A 23,407-nucleotide genomic window follows, 5' to 3' on the forward strand; every position below is an offset into this window, starting at 1 on the left:
GAAGTCAAACACATGGAGATTAAACAGCATGCTATCATATTAAACAATGACTGGGTTACCAGAGAAATCAAGGAAGAAATTAAAAATATCCTGGCAACAAATGACAATGAAAACACAACAATCCAAAATCTATGGGACACAGAAAAAGCAGTTTTGAGAGGGAAGTTCATGTCTCTACAAGCCTATTGCAAAAAAATAAGAAAAAATGGTAACAAATTATCTAACTCTACAACTCAAAGAGTTAGAAAAAGAACAACAAGAAAAACCCAGTGTAAGCAGAAGGAAGGAAATAATAAAAAATCAGAGTGGAGATAAATGACATAGAGACCAAAGAAACAATACATAAGATCAACAAAACCAAGAGCTGGTTCTTTGAAAGGATAAACAAGATTGATGAACATCTAGCCAGGCTAACCAAGAAACAAAGAGAGAGGACCCAAATAAACAAAATCAGAAATTAAAGAGGTGAAATAACAACAGACCCCTCCGAAATACAAAGGATTGTAACAAAATACTACGAACAACTCTATTCCAACAAACTGGACAACCTGGAGGAAATGGACATATTCTTAGAAAAATACAATCTTCCAAAACTCAATCAGGAAGAATCTAAAAACCTCAATAGACCAGTGTCTTGGGAAGAAATTGAAGCAGTCATCAAGAAGCTTCCAGCAAACAAAAGCCCAGGGCCAGATGGCTTCACAGGAGAGTTTTACCAAACATTCAAGGAAGAACTAAAACCTATCCTCCTCAGATTATTCCAAAAAATTCAAGAGTAAGGAACACTTCCAAACTCCTTCTATGAAGCCAGCATCACCCTAATACCAAAACCAGATAAAGACAACTCAATGAAAGAGAATTATAGGCCAATATCCCTCATGAACTGAGATGCCAAAATCCTCAAGAAAATTCTAGCAAATCGGCTCCAGCAGAAAATCAGAAAGATCATACACCACGACCAAGTAGGATTTATTCCAGGAATGCAAGGATGGTACAATATCCGCAAATCAATAAACGTGATTTATCACATAAACAAATTGAGAGATAAAAGTCATATAGCCATATCAATTGATGCAAAAAAAGCATTTGATAAAATCCAACACCCTTTCCTGATAAAAACTCTCAACAAGGTGGGAGTACAAGGATCATACCTCAACATAATAAAAGCTTTTTAAGATAGACCCACAGCCAACATCATATTCAATGGGAAAAAACTAAAACCATTCCCTCTAAGAACAGGAACAAGACAGGGTTGCCCACTCTCACCACTTCTGTTTGACATAGTACTGGAAGTACTAGCCATTGCAATTAGACAAGAAGAGGATATAAAAGGCATCCAAATTGGAAAAGAAGAAGTAAAGTTATCCTTATTTGCAGATGACATGATATTGTACATAAAAAACCCAAAAGACTCCATTAAAAAAGTAATTGACTTGATAAATGAATTTGGCAATGTAGCAGGATACAAACGATCCAACGTCAGAATTATGGGGGTCCCAGAAGATGAGAGAGAGCAAGATATCAAAAACATACTGAAAGAAATAGTGACAGAAAACTTCCCCCACCTGGTGAAAGAATTGGACTACAAGTCCAGGAAGCACACAGAACTTCAAACAAAAGGAATCCAAAGAGAACCACACCAAGACAAATCATAATTAAGATTCCAAGAGCAAAAGACAAAGAGAGAATATTTAATATTAAAAGCAGCAAGAGCTAAGCAGGTAGTTACCTATAAAGGAGCACCTATACGATTGTCAGCTGATTTCTCAACAGAAACCATACAGGCCAGACGGGAATGGCAAGAAATATTCAAGGTGATGAATAGTAAGAATTTACAGCCAAAGATAACCTATCCAGCAAAGCTATCACTCAGATTCGAAGGTCAGATAAAGAGCTTCACTAATAAAAAAAAGTTAAAGGAGTTCATCACCACCAAACCAGAATTATATGAATTGCTGAGGGGGTTCTTTCAGAAGAGAAAGTAAATAAAGATAAAAATTATGAACAACAAATATGTAACTATCAACAAGTGAATCTAAAAACCAAGGGAATTAAAAAATCTGATGAACAATATTAACTTTTGAATATAATATAATCAGAGGTATGGAAGGGGAGTGGACTGATGATTCTTGGGGAAAAGGGGAGAGGGGAATGTGGGAAGAGACTGAACATAAACTGTGCACCTATGGATGAGGACAATGGGGGGTGGGGAAAGGGCAGAGGGTGAGGTGGGAAGAGGGGATGGGGGAAGGAACATTTGTAATAATATGAACAATAAAAATTTATTTAAGGAAAAAAAAAAAAAAGAGGCAGCCAATCAATGAGTCTCATTGATGTTTCTATCTCCCTCTTCCTTCCTCTCTGAAGTCAATAAAAACATTTTTTAAAAAAACACAAATGTTGGATAATGATAAAACAAATAAACCACACAATCCCACAGCAAATAAATAAATAAATAAATAAATAAATAAATAAATAAATAAATAAAATACCAACGGCATATTTCACTGACCTAGAAAAAATTCTCCAGAAGTTCATTTGGAATAAAAGATCCCGAATAGCCACAGCAATCCTGAGAAAGAAGAGTAAAGTAGGAGGGATCTCAATGCCAGATTTCAAGCTGTATTACAAAGCCACTGTTCTCAAAACAGCCTGGTACTGGCACAAGAACAGACATATAGATCAATGGAATAGAATCGAGAACTCGGATATCAACCCAAATCACTATGCTCAATTAATATTTGACAGAGGAGGCATGAACATACAATGGAGTCAAGACAGTCTCTTCAATAAATGGTGTTGCGAAAATTGGACAGATACATGCAAAAGAATGAAACTAGATCACCAACATACACCATACACAAAAATAAACTCAAAATGTATACAGGACTTAAACATAAGACGGGAAACCGTAAAAATACTAGAGGCATCCACAGGCAGCAAAATCTCTTACATATGCCAAAAGAACTTCTTCACTGATACTGCCCCAGGGCAATGGAAGCTAAAGAGAAAATAAACAAATGGGACTACATAAAAATAAAAGGCTTTTTTTACAGCAAAAGAAACCATCAACAAAACAACAAGAAAGCCCACTGTGTGGGAGAACATATTTGCAAATGTTATCACTGATAAAGGTTTCAATCTCAACATCTACAGACAGCTTATACAACTTAATAAAATGACCCAATTAAAAATTGGGCAAGGGATCTAAATAGAATCTTCTCAAAAGAAGACAGAAGGAAGGCCAAGCGGCACATGAAATCATGCTCAAAGTCACTAATTATCCAAGAGATGCAAATCAAAACAACAATGCGGTACCATCTCACACCTGTCAGAATGGCCAACATCAATAAATCAACAAATGACAAGTGTTGGCGAGGTTGCGGAGAAAAAGGAACCCTCGTACACTGCTGGTGTGAATGCAGACTGGTGCAACCACTGTGGAGAACACTATGGAGCTTCCTCAAAAAACTGAAAATGGAACTCCCATTTGACCCATTAATCCTACTCCTAGGAATATATCCCAAGAAGCTAGAAACACCAGTCAGAAAGGATATATGCACCCCTATGTTCATAGCAGCACAATTTACAATAGCTAGGATTTGGAAACAGCCTAGGTGCCCATCAGCAGATGACTGGATCCAAAAACTATGTAAATCTACACAATGAAATATTATGCTTCCATAAAAAAAAGAGAAGAAATTCTCATTATTTGCAGCAACCTGGATGGAATTGGAGAACATCATGCTGAGTGAAATAAGCCAGTCAATGAAAGAGAAACACCACATGACCTCACTCATTTATGGATAATAAAGAATATTATAAACTAATGAACCAAAAGATAGATATAGAGACAATAAAGCAACAAGCAGACTGTCAAATTACAGCGGGGAGGGTAAGGAGATCTGGGGTAGATAAGATATCAACCTAAGGACTTGTATACATGCACATAAGTACAACTAATGGACACAAAACTCTGAAGAGGGAGGGCATGTATGGGAGAGGGGGCAAGGGTATAGTATGTACACAGATAATAATTTAATTTTTAAAAAATTAAAAAAATTAGGTTTAGGTTTAGGCTTAACTATGCTTAGGCTCAGGATTAACTAGGCTTAGGTTTAAGCTTAGGCTTATCTAGGCTATCACTTAGGCAAAGGCTTAACTAGGCTGTCGCTTAGGCTTAGACTTAACTAGGCTTAGGCTTAGGCTTAACTAGGCTTAGGTTTAGGCTTAACTAGGCTTAGGCTTAGGCTTAGGCTTAGGCTTAACTAGGCTTTGGCTTAGGCTTAACTAGGCTTAGACTTAGGCTTAACTAGTTTTAGGCTTAGGCTTAGGCTTAACCAGTTTTAGGCTTAGGCTTAGGCTTAACTAGGCTTAGGCTTAACTAGGCTTTCGTTTAGGCTTAGGTTTAACCAGACTTAGGCTTAGGCTTAACTAGGCTTAGGCTTAACTAGGCTAGGCTTAACTAGGCTAGGCTTAGCTAGGCTAGGCTTAACTAGGCTAGGCTTAGCTAGGCTAGGCTTAACTAGACTAGGCTTAGCTAGGCTAGGCTTAACTAGGCTAGGCTTAACTAGGCTTAGCTTAGCTAGGCTAGGCTTAACTAGGCTAGGCTTAGCTAGGCTAGGCTTAACTAGACTAGGCTTAGCTAGGCTAGGCTTAACTAGGCTTGGCTTAGCTAGGCTTGGCTTAGGTAGGCTAGGCTTAACTAGCCTACACTTAGCTAGGCTTGGCTTAGCTAGGCTATGCTTAACTTGGCTTAGGCTTAGGCTTAACTCGGTTTAGGTTTAAGCTTAACTAGGCTTCGGCTTTGGCTTAATTAGGCTTACATTTAGGCCTAACTTGGCTTAGGCTTAAATAGGCTTAACTAGGCTAGGCTTAACTAGGCTAGGCTTAACTAGGCTAGGCTTAACTAGGCTAGGCTTAACTAGGCTTGGCTTAGCTAGGCTAGGCTTAACTAGACTTGGATTAGCTAGGCTAGGCTTAACTAGGCTAGGCTTAACTAAGCTTGGCTTAGCTAGGTTTGGCTTAACTAGGCTAGGATTAGCTAGGCTTGGCTTAGCTAGGCTAGGCTTAGCTAGGCTTGGCTTAACTAGGCTTGGCTTAGCTAGGCTAGGCTTAACTAGGCTAGGCTTAGCTAGGCTTGGCTTAGCTAGGCTAGGCTTAGCTAGGCTTGGCTTAACTAGGCTAGGCTTAACTAGGCTAGTCTTTAACTAGGCTTGGCTTAACTAGGCTTGGATTAACTAGGCTAGGCTTAACTAGGCTAGGCTTAACTAAGCTTGGCTTAGCTAGGCTAGGCTTAACTAGCCTAGGCTTAGCTAGGCTTGACTTAACTAGCCTAGGCTAGGCTAGGCTTAACTAAGCTTGGCTTAGCTAGGCTAGGCTTAACTAGGCTAGGCTTAACTAGGCTAGGCTTAACTAGGCTTAACTAAGCTTGGCTTAGCTAGGCTAGGCTTAACTAAGCTTGGCTTAGCTAGGCTAGGCTTAACTAGCCTAGGCTTAGCTAGGCTTGGCTTAGCTAGGCTATGCTTAACTTGGCTTAGGCTTAGGCTTAACTCGGCTTAGCTAAGCATAGCCTAGCTAAGCCTAGCCTAGCTAAGCCAAGCCAAGCCAAGCCAAGCTAAGCCAAGCTTAGGCTTAAGCTTAACTAGACTTTGGCTTTGGCTTAATTAGGCTTACATTTAGGCCTAACTTGGCTTAGGCTTAAATAGGCTTAACTAGGCTAGGCTTAACTAGGCTGGGCTTAGCTAGGCTAGGATTAACTAGGCTAGGCTTAATTAGGCTTAGCTTAGCTAGGCTAGGCTTAGCTAGGCTTGGCTTAACTAGGCTTGGCTTAACTAGGCTAGGCTTAGCTAGGCTAGGCTTAACTAGGCTAGGCTTAGCTAGGCTTGGCTTAGCTAGGCTTGGCTTAGGTAGGCTTGGCTTAGCTAGGCTTAACTAGGCTTAGCTAGGCTTAGCTAGGCTTAACTTGGCTTAGCTAGGCTTAACAAAGCCAAAGTCTAGTTAAGCTTAAGCCTAAGCTTGGCTTAGCTAGGCTAGGCTTAGCTAGGCTTGGCTTAGGTAGGCTTGGCTTAGCTAGGCTTAACTAGGCTAGGCTTAGCTAGGCTTGCCTTATCTAGGCTAGGCTTAGCTAGGCTTGGCTTAACTAGGCTTGGATTAACTAGGCTAGGCTTAACTAGGCTAGGCTTAACTAAGCTTGGCTTAGCTAGGCTATGCTTAGCTAGGCTTGGCTTAGCTAGGCTTGGCTTAGCTAGGCTAGGCTTAGCTAGGCTTGGCTTAGCTAGGCTAGGCTTAGCTAGGCTTTTCTTAACTAGGCTAGGCTTAGCTAGGCTTGGCTTAACGAGGCTTGGATTAACTAGGCTAGGCTTAACAAGGCTAGGCTTAACTAAGCTTGGCTTAGCTAGGCTAGGCTTAACTAGACTAGGCTTAATTAGGCTAGGTTTAACTAGGCTAGGCTTAACTAGGCTAGGCTTAGCTAGGCTTGGCTTAACTAGGCTAGGCTTAGCTAGGCTAGGCTTAACTAGGCTAGGCTTAACTAGGCTTGGCTTAGCTAGGCTAGGCTTAACTAGGCTAGGCTTAACTAGGCTTGGCTTAGCTAGGCTAGGCTTAACTAGGCTAGGCATAGCTAGGCTTGGCTTAGCTAGGCTAGGCTTAGCTAGGCTTGGCTTAACTAGGCTTGGCTTAACTAGGCTAGGCTTAACTAGGCTTGGCTTAGCTAGGCTAGGCTTAGCTAGGCTAGGCTTAACTAGGCTTGGCTTAGCTAGGCTAGGCTTAACTAGGCTTGGCTTAGCTAGGCTAGGCTTAGTTAGGCTAGGCTTAGCTAGGCTTGGCTTAGCTAGGCTCGGCTTAACTAGGCTTGGCTTAGCTAGGCTAGGCTTAACTAGGCTTGGCTTAGCTAGGCTAGGCTTAACTAGGCTTAGCTAGGGTAGGCTTAGCTAGGCTAGGCTAGGCTTAACTAGGCTTGGCTTAGCTAGGCTAGGCTTAGCTAGGCTAGGCTTTACTATGCTTGGCTTAGCTAGGATAGGCTTAACTAGGCTAGGCTTAGATTAGCTAGGCTAGGCTTAACTAGGCTTAGCTAGGCTTAGCTAGGCTAGGCTTAGCTAGGCTTAGCTAGGCTAGGCTTAACTAGGCTTGGCTTAGCTAGGCTAGTCTTAACTAGGCTTATCTAGGCTAGGCTTAGCTAGGCTAGACTTAGCTAGGCTTAGCTAGGCTAGGCTTAGCTAGGCTAGGCTTAACTAGGCTAGGCTTAGGTAGGCTAGTCTTATCTAGGCTTAGGCTTAGGTTTAACTAAGCTTAGGCTTAGGTTTAACTAGGCTTGGCTTAGGCTTAACTAGGCTTAGGCTTAGGCTCAACTACGCTTAGGTTTAGGCCTAACTAGGGTTAGGCTTATGTTTAGGCTTAGTCTTAGGCTTAACTAGGCTTAGGTTTAGGCTTAGGCTTACTAGACTTGGCTTAGCTAGGCTAGGCTTAACTAGGCTAGGCTTAACTAGGATAGGCTTAACTATGCTTGGCTTAGCTAGGCTAGGCTTAACTAGGCTTGGCTTAGCTAGGCTAGGCTTAATTAGGCTTGGCTTAGATAGGCTTAGGCTTAGGCCTAACTAGGCTTAGGCTTAGGCTTAGGCTCAACTATGCTTAGGTTTAGGCCCAATAGGCTTAGGCTTAACAAAGCTTATGCTTAGTTTTAGGCTTAACTAGGCTTAGGCTTAGGTTTAATTAGGTTTAGGCTTAGGCTTAGGCTTAAGCTTAGTCTTAGGCCTAACTAGGCTTAGGCTTAGGTTTAACTAGGCTAGGCTTAGCTAGGCTTATGCTTAGGCTTAACTAGGTTTAGGCTTAAGCTCAACTATGCTTAGGTTTAGGCCTAACTAGGCTTAGGCTTAGGTTTAGGCTTAGTCTTAGGCTTAACTAGGCTTAGGCTTAGGCTTAACTAGGTTTAGGCTTACCTAGGCTTAGGTTTAGGCTTAGGCTTAAGTAGGTTTAGGCTTAGGCTTAACTAGGTTTAATCTTTGGCTTAACTAGGCTTAGGCTTAGGCTCAACTATGCTTAGGTTTAGGCCTAACTAGGCTTAGGCTTAACAAACTTAGGCTTAGTCTTAGGCTTACCTAGGCTTAGGCTTAACTAGGCTTAGGCTTAGGTTTAGGCTTAGTCATAGGCTTAACTAGGCTTAGGCTTAGGTTTAACTATGCTTATGCTTAGGTTTAAGTAGTTTTAGTCTTAGGTGTAGGCTTAACTAGGCTTAGGTTTAGACCTTACTAGGCTTAGGCTTAGGCCTAACTAGGCTTAGGCTTAGGCTTAGACTTAGGCTTAACTAGGTTTAGGCCTTACTAGGCTTAGGTTTAGGCTTAACTGGGCTTAGGCTTAGGCTTAACTAGATTTAGGCTTAACTAGGCTTAGGTTTAGGCTTAGGCTTAACTAGGCTTAGGCTTCGGCTAACTAGGCTTAGGCTTAGGTTTAACTAGTTTTAGTCTTAGGTGTAGGCTTAACTAGGCTTAGGTTTAGGCCTTACTAGGGTTAGGCTTAGGCCTAACTAGGCTTAGGCTTAGGCTTAGGCTTAACTAGGTTTAGGCTTAGGTTTAGGCTTAGGCTTAACTAGGTTTAATCTTAGGCTTAACTAGGCTTAGGTTTAGGCCTTACTAGGCTTAGGCTTAGGCCTAACTAGGCTTAGGCTTAGGCTTAGACTTAGGCTTAACTAGGTTTAGGCCTTACTAGGCTTTGGTTTAGGCTTAACTAGGCTTAGGCTTAACTAGGTTTAGGCTTAACTAGGCTTAGGTTTAGGCTTAGGCTTAACTAGGCTTAGGCTTCGGCTAACTAGGCTTAGGCTTCGGCTTAACTAGGTTTAATCTTAGGCTTAACTAGGCTTAGGCTTAGGCTCAACTACGCTTAGGTTTAGGCCTAACTAGGCTTAGGCTTAACTAGGCTTAGGCTTAGGTTTACCTAGGCTTAGGCTTAGGCTTAACTAGGCTTATGCTTAGGTTTAACTAGGCTTAGGCTTAACTAGGCTTATGCTTAGGTTTAAATAGGCTTAGGCTTAAGTCGGCTTAACTAGGCTAGGCTTAAGTAGGGTTGGCTTAGCTAGGCTAGGCTTAGCTCGGCTAGGCTTAGCTAGGCTAGGCTTACCTAGGCTTGGCTTAGCTAGGCTATGCTTAGCTAGGCTTGGCTTAGCTAGGCTATGCTTAGCTAGGCTTGGCTTAGCTAGGCTTGGCTTAGCTAGGCTAGGCTTAAGTAGGCTAGGCTTAGCTAGGCTAGGCTTAACTAGGCTAGGCTTAGCTAGGCTTGGCTTGGCTAGGCTTAACTAGACTTGGCTTAGCTCGGCTAGGCTTAATTAGGCTAGGCTTAAGTAGGCTTGGCTTAACTAGGCACAGCTTTGCTAGGCAATTCTTAACTAGGCTTGGCTTAACTAGGCTTGGCTTAGCTAGGCTAGGCTTAACTAGGCTAGGCTTAAGTAGGCTTAGCTTAGCTAGGCTAGGCTTTGCTAGGCTAGGTTTAGCTAGGCTTAACTAGGCTTAGGCTTAGGCTCAACTACGCTTAGGTTTAGGCCTAACTAGGCTTAGGCTTAACAAACTTAGGCTTAGTCTTAAGCTTAACTAGGCTTAGGCTTAGGTTTAGGCTTAACTAGGCTTAGGCTTAGGCTTAACTAGGCTTAGGCTTATGTTTAACTAGGCTTAGGCTTAGGCTTAACTAGGCTTATGCTTAGGTTTAACTAGGCTTAGGCTTAACTAGGCTTATGCTTAGGTTTAAATAGGCTTAGGCTTAACTAGGCTTAACTAGGCTAGGCTTAAGTAGGGTTGGCTTAGCTAGGCTAGGCTTAGCTAGGCTAGGCTTAGCTAGGCTATGCTTAGCTATTCTAGGCTTAGCTAGGCTTGGCTTAGCTAGGCTATGCTTAGCTAGGCTTGGCTTAGCTAGGCTAGGCTTAAGTAGGCTAGGCTTAGCTAGGCTTGGCTTGGCTAGGCTTAACTAGACTTGGCTTAGCTAGGCTAGGCTTAACTAGGCTAGGCTTAAGAATGCTTGGCTTAACTAGGCTCGGCTTTGCTAGGCAATTCTTAACTAGGCTAGGCTTAACTAGGCTTGGCTTAGCTAGGCTTAACTAGGCTAGGCTTAAGTAGGCTTGGCTTAGCTAGGCTTGGTTTAGCTAGGCTTAGGCTTAGGCTTAACTAGGTTTAGGCTTAACTAGGCTTACGCTTAGGCTTAACTAGGCCTAGGTTTAGGCCTAACTATTCTTAGGCTTAGGTTTAGTCTTAGGCTTAACTAGGCTTAGGTTTAGGCTTAGTCTTAACTAGGCTTAGGCTTAACTAGGCTTAGGCTTAGGCTTAACTAGGCTTAGGCTTAACTAGGCTTAGGCTTAGGTTTAGGTTTAACTAGGCTTAGGCTTAACTTGGCTTAGGGTTAGTTCACATCCATTAAACTTTCCCAGATCTCAGGGCATAATCAAGTCATTCAAGAAATTAGAATCTTTATGTACTGTCTTTATATTTCTGGCATGCATGTCTTTACATATCCAATTTTGCATTTATATTTTAATGATCAGTAATTATTTTTAAATTTTGATATGAAATCTACAGCTTTCTGCTGGTTTCTTAGGAGAGCCACATTGAGTCTTCCATTTTATATGACAATGAAGTGTTGTCCTCTCTTTTTATGAGCAACAAAAGAACAATGACTTTTAGTGCCCTTATAGCCCTCAAACTTCAAATTTTGTTCAACACAACAGTAATTTATTTAGGATCATTGTTATATCTTTTTCTTGACTAGTTGCCCTGGCTAGAATCTCTGATATATTACTGAATACAAGTGGCAAGACCAGACATCCTTTTCTTGTTGTTGATCTAAAAGAGAAACTATTCAGTTTTTCACAATTGTAAATGATGCTATCTGTTCATAAATGCTTTTTATCAAATTAAGGAAATTCTATTGCTATATAGTTGTTATGATGATAGGTTATTGGATTTAACAGGTTTTGTTCTTCATTCTATGAATATGATTTATTTTACTGATTGATTTTCAGATATTTTTTAAAATAAATCTTTATTGTTCATATTATTACAAAAGTTCCCCAATTTTTCCCCCTCTACCAGGTTCCCACCCCACCCTCTGCCCTTTCCCCACCCACAATTGTCCTCATCCATAGGTGCACAGTTTATGTTCAGTCTCTTCCCACGTCCCCCTCTCCTCTTTTCCCTGAGAATCCGTACCTCTGATTCTATCATATTCAACAGTTAATATTGTCCATCAGGTTTTCAATTCTCTTGTTTTTATTTATTTATTTATTTATTTATTTATTTATTAAAAATATATTTTATTGATTTTTCACAGAGAGGAAGATAGAGAGTTAGAAACATTGATGAGAGAGAATCATCGATCAGCTGCCTCTTGCACACCCCCTACTGGGGATGTGCCTGCAACCAAGGTACATGCTCTCAACTGGAATTGAACCCGGGACCTTTCTGTCCGCAGGCCAATGCTCTATCCACTGAGCCAAACCAGACCCGGCAATTCCCTTGGTTTTTAGATTCACTAGTTGATAGTTACATATTCGTTGTTCATAATTTTTATCTTTATCTTCTTCCTCTTTTTAAAGAACCCCCTTCAGCAATTCATATAATTCTGGTTTGGTGGTGATGAACTCCTTTAGCTTTTTTTTTTTTATTGGTGAAGCTCTTTATCTGGCCTTCGATTCTGAGTGATAGCTTTGCTGGGTAGAGTATTTTTGGCTGTAGGTTCTTGTTACTCATCACCTTGAATATTTCTTTCCATTCCCGTCTGGCCTGCATGGTTTCTGTTGAGAAATCAGCTGACAATCGTATGGGTGCTCCTTTATAGGTAACTACCTGCTTTTCTCTTGCTGCTTTTAATATTCTCTCTTTGTCTTTTGCTCTTGGAATTTTAATTATGATGTGTCTTGGTGTGGTCCTCTTTGGATTTCTTTTGTTTAGGGTTCTGTGCGCTTCTTGGACTTGTAAGTCTGTTTCTTTCACCAGGTGGGGGAAGTTTTCTGTCACTATTTTTTTCAATATGTTTTCGGTATCTTGCTCTCTGTCATCTTCTGGGACCCCCATAATTCTGATGTTGGTTCGCTTGAAGTTGACCCAGAGGTTTCTTATACTATCTTCAACTTTCTGGATTCTCTTGTCTTCTTTCTTCTACGAAGGAGTGTCCTCTGGCTCTTCGTGTTCCAAGTCTTTGACTTGATTCTTGCGGTCTTCCATTCTGTTTTTAGGACTCCGTATAATATTTTTTATTTCAGAGAAAGTATTCTTTATTTCTTGTTGATCCCTTATTATTTCTTGTTGATTCCTTATTATTTCTAGTTGATCCTTTATTATTTCTAGTTGATCCCTTTTAATATCTTCATAGGTCTTTTTTATTTTATTGGCCTTTTCTAGGAGATTCTTGAAAAACTTTATAAGCGTGGTTTTGAACTCTATATCCAATCACTTTTTGTCCTCCATTTCTTTTGTTTGTTATCTGTTTCCTTGTCTCGGCATTTTTGCTGCTTCCCTGAGTTGGTAGGGTTGGAGGATCGACTGTATCTATGCCAAGAGACAGCCTTATTTGACTAGACTTGGAAAACTGCAAGAGCCTCTGTGCTGAGCTTGGATGGGGCGGAGTTTCAGGGTGGAGCCTACAGCCTTGGCTTCACCTCATAGGTTCCTGAGTCTCAGTGTTCCTCAGTGTCCTTTGGTACTCCCTGCAAGCACCTCTGAGAGAAAGATGCCCTCAAGTTTTGCCCGCTACCAGACAGTCTAGTCTCTCCCCCAACAAGCCTGCAATGGGTTCAGTGCAGTTGGAAGTGGGATTAAGAGCAGTCCGGAGCTTATGTCTCCTTCCCACTAGGGCAATCCAGCGGCTCAATCAACAGTCTGTCCTCTGCGCGAAATGTGTGCAATTCGGGGGCTCTGCCTTTCGCCGCTCCCCTGAGCTTTCGCATTACAGCCCAGATTCCCTCTGTATGAGCCTGGGGCCCAAGGGTCTCGCCCAGAACTGGGGTTCAGTGCAGTCGGAACTGGGGCTCAGCACAGTCCAGAGCTTTTGTCTCCTTCCCGGTAGGGCAATTTAGGAGCACAGTCAACAGTCAGCCCTCTGCCCACAATGTGCGTGACTCTGGGGCTCTGCCTTTAGCCACTCCTCTGAACTTCTGCCTTACAGCCCAGATTCCCTTTGTATGTGTCTGGGGTTCAGTGCTGTTGGAACTGGGGTTAAGCACAGTCCGGATCTTTTATCTCCTTCCTGCTAGGGAACGCCAGCCAGGCACTCAGCTGCTCCTCCTCTCCGGCTCAGTCCTCTCTGCGCACACAACGTGTCTCCGTACCTTAGGCATTTACAGCTCCTTTGATTTTTCTTCTGGTTTTCTCTTTCCTTCTCATTGTAGAATTTCCAGTCAGTCAACTTTCCTGTAGTTCTGGATAATGTCCACTTTATATTTTAGTTGTATTTTTTGAAATTGTTGTGTGAGGCTGCAGTTAGGCGGTTACCTATGCTTTCATCTTGGTTTCTCCCATTCTGATTTTCAGATATTAAGGCAATATTGGATTCTGGGATGAATCCCACTTGGTTGTAGTATATAATTCTTATATATTTCTGGATCTGTTTATTAGTATTTTGTGGAAGATTTTTGCATCTTTATACATAAGAGATCATAAGAGATATTGGTCTGTAGTTTTATTGTGATGTTTTGTCTGGCATTGGTATAAGGAAAATATTGGCCTCAAAGAATAATTTTGGAATAAATTCTATTTTTGAAAAATTTGTGAAGGACTGGTGTTAAATCTTCTTTAGTTATTGGTAGAACTCACCTGTGAATTTACCCTGACTTGGACTTTTCTTTAGGGAAGTCTTAACATATTAACTCAATCTTTTTGTTATAGGCCCATTTAGATTATTTCTTCTTGAGTTAGTATCAGTAATTTGTATTTTTCTAGAAATCTGTTTATATCATCTAAGTTATTTAATTCTTTTCATATAGTTGTTCTTGTATTCCATTATAATTCTTTTTATTTCTATAAAGTCTCCTCTTTTGTTTATTTTTTAGTAGTTTTAGCTTTCTTCTTTCTTCGTCAGTTTAAATAAAGGATTGTCAATTTTTCATTTCTTTAAAGACTCCACTTTGGTTTTCTTCATTTTTTCTTTTTTGTTTTTCTATTTTTAAAATTTTATTTAATTCCACTCAAATCTTAAATTTTTCTTTCCTTCTGCCTTCTTCAGTTTAGTTCACTCTTCTTTTTCTAGCTACTTAAGGTATAAGTTTAGGCTATGTATTTGAGATATTCTTTTTTAAGGTAGGCATACACAGCTATAAGTTTTCCTTTAAATGAGCCTCAATACATTTTACTTTGGCTGTATTATGTTTTGATATGTTGTATTTGGTTTTTTAAAATTTTATTGATTTCAGAGAGGAAGGGAGAAGGAGAGAAATATAGAAACATCAATGATGAGAAAGAATCATTGATCGGCTGCCTCTCACAGGCTCCACACTGGGGATCAAGCCCACAACCCAGGCATCTGCCCTGACCAGAAACTGAACCTTAACCTCCTGGTTCATAGATTGATGCTCAACCATGGAGCCACACCAGCCAGGCCATATGTTTTTATTTTCATTCATTTTGAAATATTTTCTAATTTTCCTTGGGATTCTTCTTTGACTTTATTATTTATGAATTTGTTGTTTAATTTCCATGTATTTGTAAACTTCCCAGATTTCCTTCTGTTACTGATTTCTACTTTAATTACATAGTGGTCAGAGAATATGCTTTGTATGATTTCAAACCTGCCATATTTATTGAAGCTCATTTTATTGCCTAACATGTGTCTCTTCTGGAGACTGTTCAATGTACACTTGTGAAGATTGTGTATCGTCTTTTGTTTGGGGATGGAATGTTCAATAGATGTCTGTTAGGTCTATAATGTTTAATTTATAGTGTTTTTCAAGGAGATTTGTTATCAATTTATTGTGTTTTGTTGCCAGTCTTCTAAGTAAATAATTTAAGGAACAGTAGAACCAATCTAAGAAAAATTTGAAAATGACATTTTCTAAAGTCTGAATAAAAATATCAGAAGCGACTGCAAAATATTGCAGGGTTTTAATCTTTTGTAGGAAGCCACATAAATTACCTGAGTTCAGACAGAACTATAACAGACAGAAGTTACAGTCTAAAACTGGGGAGTGGTGGCGAGTATATGTAGTGGTTAACACAAGCACACACACACATGCATGCACACCCACACACATTCACGCTTATGGCATAAGATGGGATAAAAAATGAACTAACTGAGGGAGATATAATCCTATAGTTGTAAAAAATTTTTACAATATATGTGGCAAAAAGATAACAATGTTTTTTGTGTTTTTTTTTTTTCCTTTTAATTTTCTACTTTACCTTTTTAATATTACCTAACACTAATTTAAGGTTGGTATTCCTGTTTTAAGTGAACCAAAATATGTTTGTAAATTATTTGATCATTAGAAAGCTACCCTGTTTCCCCGAAAATAAGACAGTGTCTTATATTAATTTTTTCTCCCGAAGTTGCGCTAGGTCTTATTTTCAGGGGATGTCTTATCTTTCCATGCGCTAGGTCTTATTTTCGGAGGATGTCTTATTTTCGGGGAAACACAGTATTCACAAGCATACATTTGTAACTATTCCATAGAAATGAAACTGAGCTTTAGAAATGAACATTACTAGCAAGGTGTTTATTTTCACAGTCTAAGAAAGAAAAAAGAACATGTCTATTAGGAACATAAAAGGTTTTTGAATCCAGCTCCGCTTACCTCTCTTTCAGGAGCAGCCTTGAATCCTCCAGAGCAGAGTCCTCAGGGAGATGGATTTCCAGACTTATTCTCCAAGGTAGAGTGTGTGCACACAAATAATGACCCTTGAAATCTGTTGCATACATAATTGAGCATAAATGCAGAAAAATGTTGCACTTCAGGTACCAATGTAAAAGCAGACAAGCCTAGCGCTCATTATTCTTTGTTTAGTTGGGGATTCAGGAAATTAGAGATTCATAGATGCTTGAGGAGTTCACCTTCTCCTCACAGTGAGCTGTCAGAGATGAGACTTGGAACCATTAAGGATGCTGTGAGTTATGCATTTGTTTTAATTTTCCTGTTCTAATCGGTGTTTTCCATATTGCTGTAGCTTTTCTGACAGCAAATTAGCAGTGATCACTTTTATAGCAATAGAAGTCATTTAAAATCGAGTATAACTGACTATGACATTGATATTTAAGTTTTTACAGTTGGTCTGGAAGCCTTAAATATTTAAGGCAATGAATATCATTGAATAAAATAAAATAATTTTGCTTTCTTCCAAATTAGATTTCACTCTGTTGAAATGTAGAGTCCCAGAGGGAGCTTTGGATTTCTGTTGAAATTCTGTTCTATCTAGACTTATGAAATTGAATTACTTTAATATGTATTCCTTCTCTTAGGAAACAGCCAATGTCAGAGTGGATGATGTTCCTATCCCTGAACATAATAAAAAAGGTAAAAACACACACAAAAAAAATCAAACACCCAAACTTCTTTTTATTCCTTTATTAATTATTTTTTATTAAGGTATTATAGATTTGTTTTTATCTCCCCATTTCTCCCCAAACCCCCCACTTATGCCCTCACCTCCCTGTTGTCTGTGTCCATTGGTTAGGCTCATATGCATACACACAAGTCCTTTGGTTGATCTCTCCCCCTTACCACCCACCCTCCCCTATCTTTCCTCTGAAGTTTGACAGTCTGAAAGATGCTGCATTGTCTCTGGATCTGTTTTTGTCCATCAGTTTATGTTGCTTCTTTTAAAATCATGTGTTCAATTAAGTCAATTGAGAGGGAGAAATATCCAATAAGTATATTAACTGTTCATTAATATTCAGATTCAGGATAAAATTTTCATAGGTATCAAAATATTTGCAATTTTGACTGAGAAAGTTCTTATGGATGATATATTATTGTGAAATTAAAAATATATTGCCCAATGAAGAACATAATTGTGTTCTCTTAAGGGATTTCTTATTTTTTGTTAGTGAAATTTGCTACTTTTATGTGTCAGGAAAACATTTAAAAATTATGTTGGGTTTTACATAGCTTTAAATTTTTTTATAGCATTTGCAGAGATTTTTAGAGATATTTGTAGAGCAATTCTGAAAGTCACTGTGAAAATCCAGTTATTTTCCATATCAACTTTCCTACTTTATTAGCATAGAGCATAATTTAGTTCTGCCTAGGAATCATTCTGATAAACTCTAGTGGCTCTCTAAGGCTGCCTTGTCTAATCTTTGCCACTAGATCTGATGCTTCTTTGGTTCAAAAGAGATTTAGAAAATGTTGGTCCTTTAAGACTTAACAGTAAAGTCTAAGTCAAACATTAAACGTGGAAATATAGCCAAAATTGGGTTCTGAAGGATTTAGCCAAGCTTTTGCTTTTGGATTTGTATTTGATTACTTTTTATTTTTATTTAAAAAATATATATTTTATTGATTTTTTACAGAGAGGAAGAGAGAGTGATAGAGAGTTAGAAACATCGATGAGAGAGAATCATCGATCAACTGCCTCTTGCACACCCCCCACTGGGGATATGCCCGCAACCAACGTACATGCCCTTGACCGGAATCGAACCTGGGACCTTTCAGTCCGCAGGCTGACGCTCTATCCACTGAGCCAAACCAGTTTCGACTTGATTACTTTTTAAATGTTTCTTCCCAATCTTTGCTATTGCATCTTCCTAATTTACTCTGCGAAAGTAAGGCATTTGGAAGTTTTGGCTAATGAACAATGTTTCCATCAGTCATTCTTGGAAAATATTGTTTAGTAATAGCAAGTTTTCCACTAATATGCTTTTTTATTTTTACTGGTTTTTCATTCTTCATAGTTCTAGTGACAAAGAAACAGAATCTTGGAAAAGTTTCCCAACTAAGCTTTTTGGCTGACCTCTATGTAAGGATGGTAGAATAACAGTGCTATTGTTGGAATATCTAAAAAGTCATTTGCTCTGTGAAACGGTGGGCACCAGACCTGAGTAACTGTGCAGAAAGCACGTGGTGGGTTTCCATTTGTTTCCTGTGCCTCACCTGACTGACTTTCCACTGTGTTTTGATGTGTTTCTGGTATGGAAGTCCTACTTCTTTATAATGGTGGCATTGACTCAAGAAAAGGTAACTTATCTTCTCTCTACTTTCCTTCCAAAGGAATAGTGCTTAACTCCTCTATCAGCTTTCAAAACGTCCTAGAAGGAACCAACAACTTCCACAAAGGTTTCCTCATTGGAGAAGGGGAGATTTTCGAGGTATACAGAGCGGAGATCCAAAACCAAACCTATGCCATTAAGTTGTTTAAACAGGTATGGAAAGAATTACTCTCACAGGATATCAGTTCTGCTTATTTGCTATGCTTCATACTAAAAATGTGTCATTTTTCATCAAGATTGAAAAGAGGCATTTGAAAATATAATCTTAGAAGTGGAAATAAGATACGCGATCTCAGGTGACCGGAGAAATGACTGAGAAGTGAATGACTGTCTTGCAGGAATGTGGAAGTCAGATCCTTCCCATCCCCAGATGGATTGCATGAGAAAGACTTTTCTGAAAAGCCTTGAAGAACCTTTGGGACTTCGCTTCAGATAGTCAGCTTGTGCCCGCTGTTCCCATTTTCCTGTTTGTTTGATGGGCAGCTTCAGAGGCTAAGCCATAGAGTGGCATCCCATGCTGCTTTATGAATGGTCTTCTGACAGAGTTCTGGAGGGTAGAAGAGGGGAGGCTTCAGGTAGGAGCAGCAAAGCAACTATGAGAGTAGGAAATTGGGAGACAGCTGAGTGACTGCAGCCAGTAGGGCAGCAAGGGCCCTGAGGCATCTAACCCAGGAGTCCGGGAGAGATAGGTACACTCACACCCCAAAGAGCTGCTCCTCGTGCTCTTCACTGTTAGCCAACAATCACTAAGCAGTTAAAAACTCCTTCTATGGGCTGGGTGTTGAGCTTGCAAAGATGAATAAGGCCTATTTCATCCTCAAGTTGCTCAGAGTTTAAAAGGGGGAAACAGCCAGCTAAAGAAAACGTTAAATTGCAACGTGAGGAGTACTTTAGCAGAGGTTTGTCCAAAAAGTTACAGGAGCACATACCATATAGCCAGAGGAGGAGCGTGTCCAGCACCCAGGAGAGTGCCTGGCACAGAGTAACCACTCAATAAAATTTTTGCAATGGCCGAAACCAGTTTGGCTCAATGGACAGAGCGTTGGCCTGCAGACTGAAAGGTCCCGGGTTTGATTCCGGTCAAGGGCATGTACGTTGGTTGCGGGCACATCCCCAGTGGGGGGTGTGCAGGAGGCAGCTGATCGATGATTCTCTCTCATGGATGTTTCTAGCTCTTTAGCTCTCTATCCCTCTCTCTTCCTCTCTGTGAAAATTCAATAAAAATATATTAAAAAAATTTTTTTTGCAATGAACAAATGGAGAAGTGGATGAAAGGAAGTAAACTTTCAGCTGGATTTTGAAGGGTGAGTAGGATTTGGCCAGCAGTGAGGGAGGGCGAGTCCTTCTGGGGTGGAACAAGTAGCAGATGCATAGGCCTGAAGGCGCAGGCATGAAAGCATCTTACTCATGATTAATAGATTGTTCGGTGGAGTAGAGATTAGTGTGGGAGCGGGAAGGAAGAGGCAGCAAATGATACTGGGAAGATAGGTTAAGTCCATGGATGGTTTGCAAGAGGGAGAGTAAAAAGACTAGATTGGAGTTTTTGAAATGTAATTTGATTACAAGGTTAGATGACAGACAGGAAGTGAGCAGAAGCATTGGAGGAAGGGTGGCAAGAACTTGGACCTGAGGTGAAAAGACCTGGCAGAGGGATCTTTCAGATGTATAAATGAATTGAGCTTAAACAAATGTTCTTAGCTCTAATATTAGAATTACTTCTGGAGCTTAAAAAAAAAAATGATCCCCTTAGTGTCTGGTTAGGTCAGACTAGAGGTGATTGGTGGTGGCAGGCATCAATATTTTTAAAAAATTGATATTGAGAGAGTGAGCGAGAGAGAAACATTGATATCGGAGACATCCTATGGGATGATGCTCCAACTGAACCACAGCAGCCAGGGTGGTGTCAGTGTTTGTTAAAAGCTTCTCAGGTGTGTAAGGTGGGGTAGAGGCAGGGGGGAAGGCAAGGAGGATGTCTAAGAGAAGAGATGAAATGGACCAAAACAGTGATCTATTAGATAGGGCTGAGGAAATAGGGGAGAAAGAGGGCAGTCCTAACATGAATCCTACTTTGCAGCTTACATTACAAGGACTTAAAAAAAAAATTACTACCCTGATTTCTCCATTTCCTCAATTGCGTTTCATCCACCAATTCTAGATAGGCATCTCAACATTTCTGATAAGATGAGTGGTCTATTAAACAAATGGACCTATTTACCGGTAAAACCATTCAACAGGGAATGAGGTTACTATAGAGGTGGCCTAACCAGAGCCTGTGTCTTAGCACTAGTGTGTCTCTGGCCCCATTAGTACATTCCCCTTTGGTGGCACCCCAGAGACATCTCCCCAAAGGCTCCATCCACCCACCTTCCTCTTCTCTCTGTAGCTACCACCAACTCTCATTCCCTTTGGGGAGTTTTGTTTCCAGGAGTCTGTCTGGCTTCAAAATGAGATATCATTGCCTTTAGATCTCCTTCCTTTCCTTCGATCTCCTGCCCCAGAGAATTACTTCTTTGATTGCCTCTGATCCCTCCAGGATGGTTTTGCTGACCCTCCTAAGTGTAGACACAGCATCACAGCGTTATATCATAGTACAGATTTCCTCACTTGTATCTCACAATAGGCTAGATGGTTTTCTTCAAAGAGCTCTTATTTATCTTAGTATCCTAGTGCCTCACAACAGGGCCTGAACCATAGTAGTTGCTCAATAGATGTTTGTCAAGCAATGAAATGAATGATAATGATGCCAGTTTTCTGATGTTCGTTGCTAATATCTAGGAGTAAAAAGATAGGAGATGACAAAGGTAGAGGGAAACATACCAGATGCATGAGATAGGTGCATCCAACATCTGGGAAGCTTACTGTTCTGACTCAGCACATCTGGGCAAGGGACCTGAGACTCAGCCTTTCTCACCAGCTCCTAGTGAAGTTGATGTTCCTTGTGCACAGACCGCACTTGGAGCAGCAAGAATGCTAGGTTAGCGCAGACACAGAAACTAAACCCTTCACTGTTAAGATTAAGAAAAGTCTGACCTCAGGGAAATTAAGTGACAAAAAGTCACCAATAGTGGGTGCTAGCAATGAGCCCGAGACCCAAGCCACTTGGATCACATGACAATGGTTTTTTAAAATATAAATCTTCATAAAGACGTCTTTGAAAATGAGCTGTCAACCTAGTTTATTGTTTCTGACTTCCTGATTAACTTGGAAAATAGTTTCCAGAATTCTTGTTAGATTTTTCTTCCTTTATTTTTGAGGACAGAGAGCTCTGAAAACTGCCCAGTTTAGAAATTTGCAAATGAAAGAACCTTACACCTGATGGGACCTAAGGACACACTTAACTGAACTCTTTTATGGTAGAAGTCAGGAACCTGAAGTTCAGAGACCAGTGTGACATAAGGTGTGTGAAGCCCTTGAGAACAGTGCCAGGTATAGAGAGGATGCTTAGGCCAATATCATTGAACTCATTAATCTATTCAATAAATATTTGTCAGGCACTGGGCTAGCTTCTGAAGCATCTTTGAAGTAAGGAATTATATTTTTCACTTGCTTACTAGGCCCATCTTTTCAAAATTAGTACAGAAGTAAACTTGAACCAAACTGTTCACATGACCCAAGTCAAAAATGCCAACTTAGTAAGATTCATTAACTAGAATTCGGGGATGACAAACTGAATTCTTCATGAGATCAAGTGAGGAATTTCTAAACATCATGGGATTTATTTGAATACATATACTATTTTTAAATTTGTGAAAAAGGTAAAATAGTTCAAACTATTTCATGGCAACATGAAAAACTTAATTTAAAAAATTAATTTGATAGCATTGGTTCTAAATCTGTTTGGGGGTTAATGGATTTTTGAAAATCTTATTAAATCTAAGTATCGGGTCTAGTAACAATTAATGTCGTTTTTAAACATTCGTTTAAAATCTTGCTTGGAGTTGACTTGTATTGACATAACCTTCAAACACGTGGTATCTACAGAACGTGTGAAGTGCAATTAACAAGTTTTGCTTGAAAAAGTTTGTGTGTTTTTTTTTGGTTTTTGTTGCAAAACTAGGGCTAAGAAGATGGCGGATGAAGAGCATATTCGGCACTGCATGCTTTACGAGTTCCAATTAGGAAGAAAAGCAAGTGAGGCTGCAAAAAACATCTGTAGTGTTCTTGGTCAAGATGCAGTTAGCGCCAGAAAATGCCAGCATTGGTTTGAGAAATTTCGCGAGGGAAATTTTTTGTTAGATAACAAGAGTGGTCGAGGCCGTGTGTCCAATTTTGATCAAGAAGCTCTTCAAGCTCTTTTGGTGCAAAATCCTCAAATTACCCAACAAGAGCTTGCGACAACTTTAAATTGTTCACAAAAAACAATTTCCAATCAATTGCGTGCATTTGGCAAAGTCCAAAAGTTTGGAAAATGGGTTCCTCATGAGTTGACCGACAACAACCGTAATCAAAGAGTCACAATTTGCAGTTCGCTCCTCTCTCGTCAAAACCATTTGCCGTTTTTAGAGCAAATTGTTACCAGAGATGAAGAATGGGTGCTGTATGTTAATTTGAGAAGGTGGCTTCAATGGTTGGACAAAAATGAGGCTCTGCAGCCCACGCCAAAACCTGACTTGCATGCGAAAAAAGTGATGTTGTGTGTTTGGTGGAATTTTAAAGGAATTCTTCATTATAAACCTTTACCATCTAACCAAACCATTACAAGTGCAGTGTATAGTGCCCAATTGGAAAGGTTAGCCCAAGCTTTAAGAGAAAAAGAACCCGCGCTGATTAATCGGAAGGGCGTAATTCTTCACCACGATAACGCACGACCGCATACTGCAAGAATCACTGCTGAAAAACTGCGCCAGTTGGAACGGGAAGTTCTCCCTCAACCTGCATATTCTCCTGATATTGCCCCTTCTGATTACCATTTGTGTCGTTCTTTGCAAAACTTTCTTCTTGGAAAAAAATTTAATAATGAAGAATGCCTCAAAAATGCATTGACCGAATTTTTTGCATCAAATTCACAAGAATTTTACAACAGAGGGATTAAAATGCTTCCTGAGCATTGGGCACAAGTAGTAGAAAACAACGGCAACTATATTGTTGATTAAATTTTGTTGTATTGTTTAAATAAATTCGATTTTAAAAAGTATTAGAAAACGACATTAATTATTACTAGACCTAATATTCTCTTCCCAGAAAAATGTTCATTTGCATTTTCACCAAAAAGCTTATCTAATTTCAGGGAGACCGTGGG

At 39.9% G+C, this 23,407-nt stretch overlaps 1 protein-coding gene across 2 annotated transcripts in view; it reads left to right on the forward strand.

The window, feature by feature from the left end:
• Positions 1–23,407, forward strand: part of IRAK3 (interleukin 1 receptor associated kinase 3) — a 64,272-nt gene that overhangs the window by 19,206 nt on the left and 21,659 nt on the right. For both annotated transcript variants that reach the window (XM_045588222.1, XM_036456512.2), the window contains 3 exons: positions 15,769–15,833; positions 16,420–16,474; positions 18,170–18,321. In XM_045588222.1, coding sequence (XP_045444178.1) covers positions 15,769–15,833; positions 16,420–16,474; positions 18,170–18,321 — 272 coding nt within the window. The remainder of the gene's footprint in view (positions 1–15,768; positions 15,834–16,419; positions 16,475–18,169; positions 18,322–23,407) is intronic.

The sequence above is a fragment of the Pipistrellus kuhlii genome, unplaced genomic scaffold (genome assembly GCF_014108245.1).
Source record: "Pipistrellus kuhlii isolate mPipKuh1 unplaced genomic scaffold, mPipKuh1.p scaffold_m20_p_3, whole genome shotgun sequence".
Lineage (NCBI taxonomy): Eukaryota > Metazoa > Chordata > Mammalia > Chiroptera > Vespertilionidae > Pipistrellus > Pipistrellus kuhlii.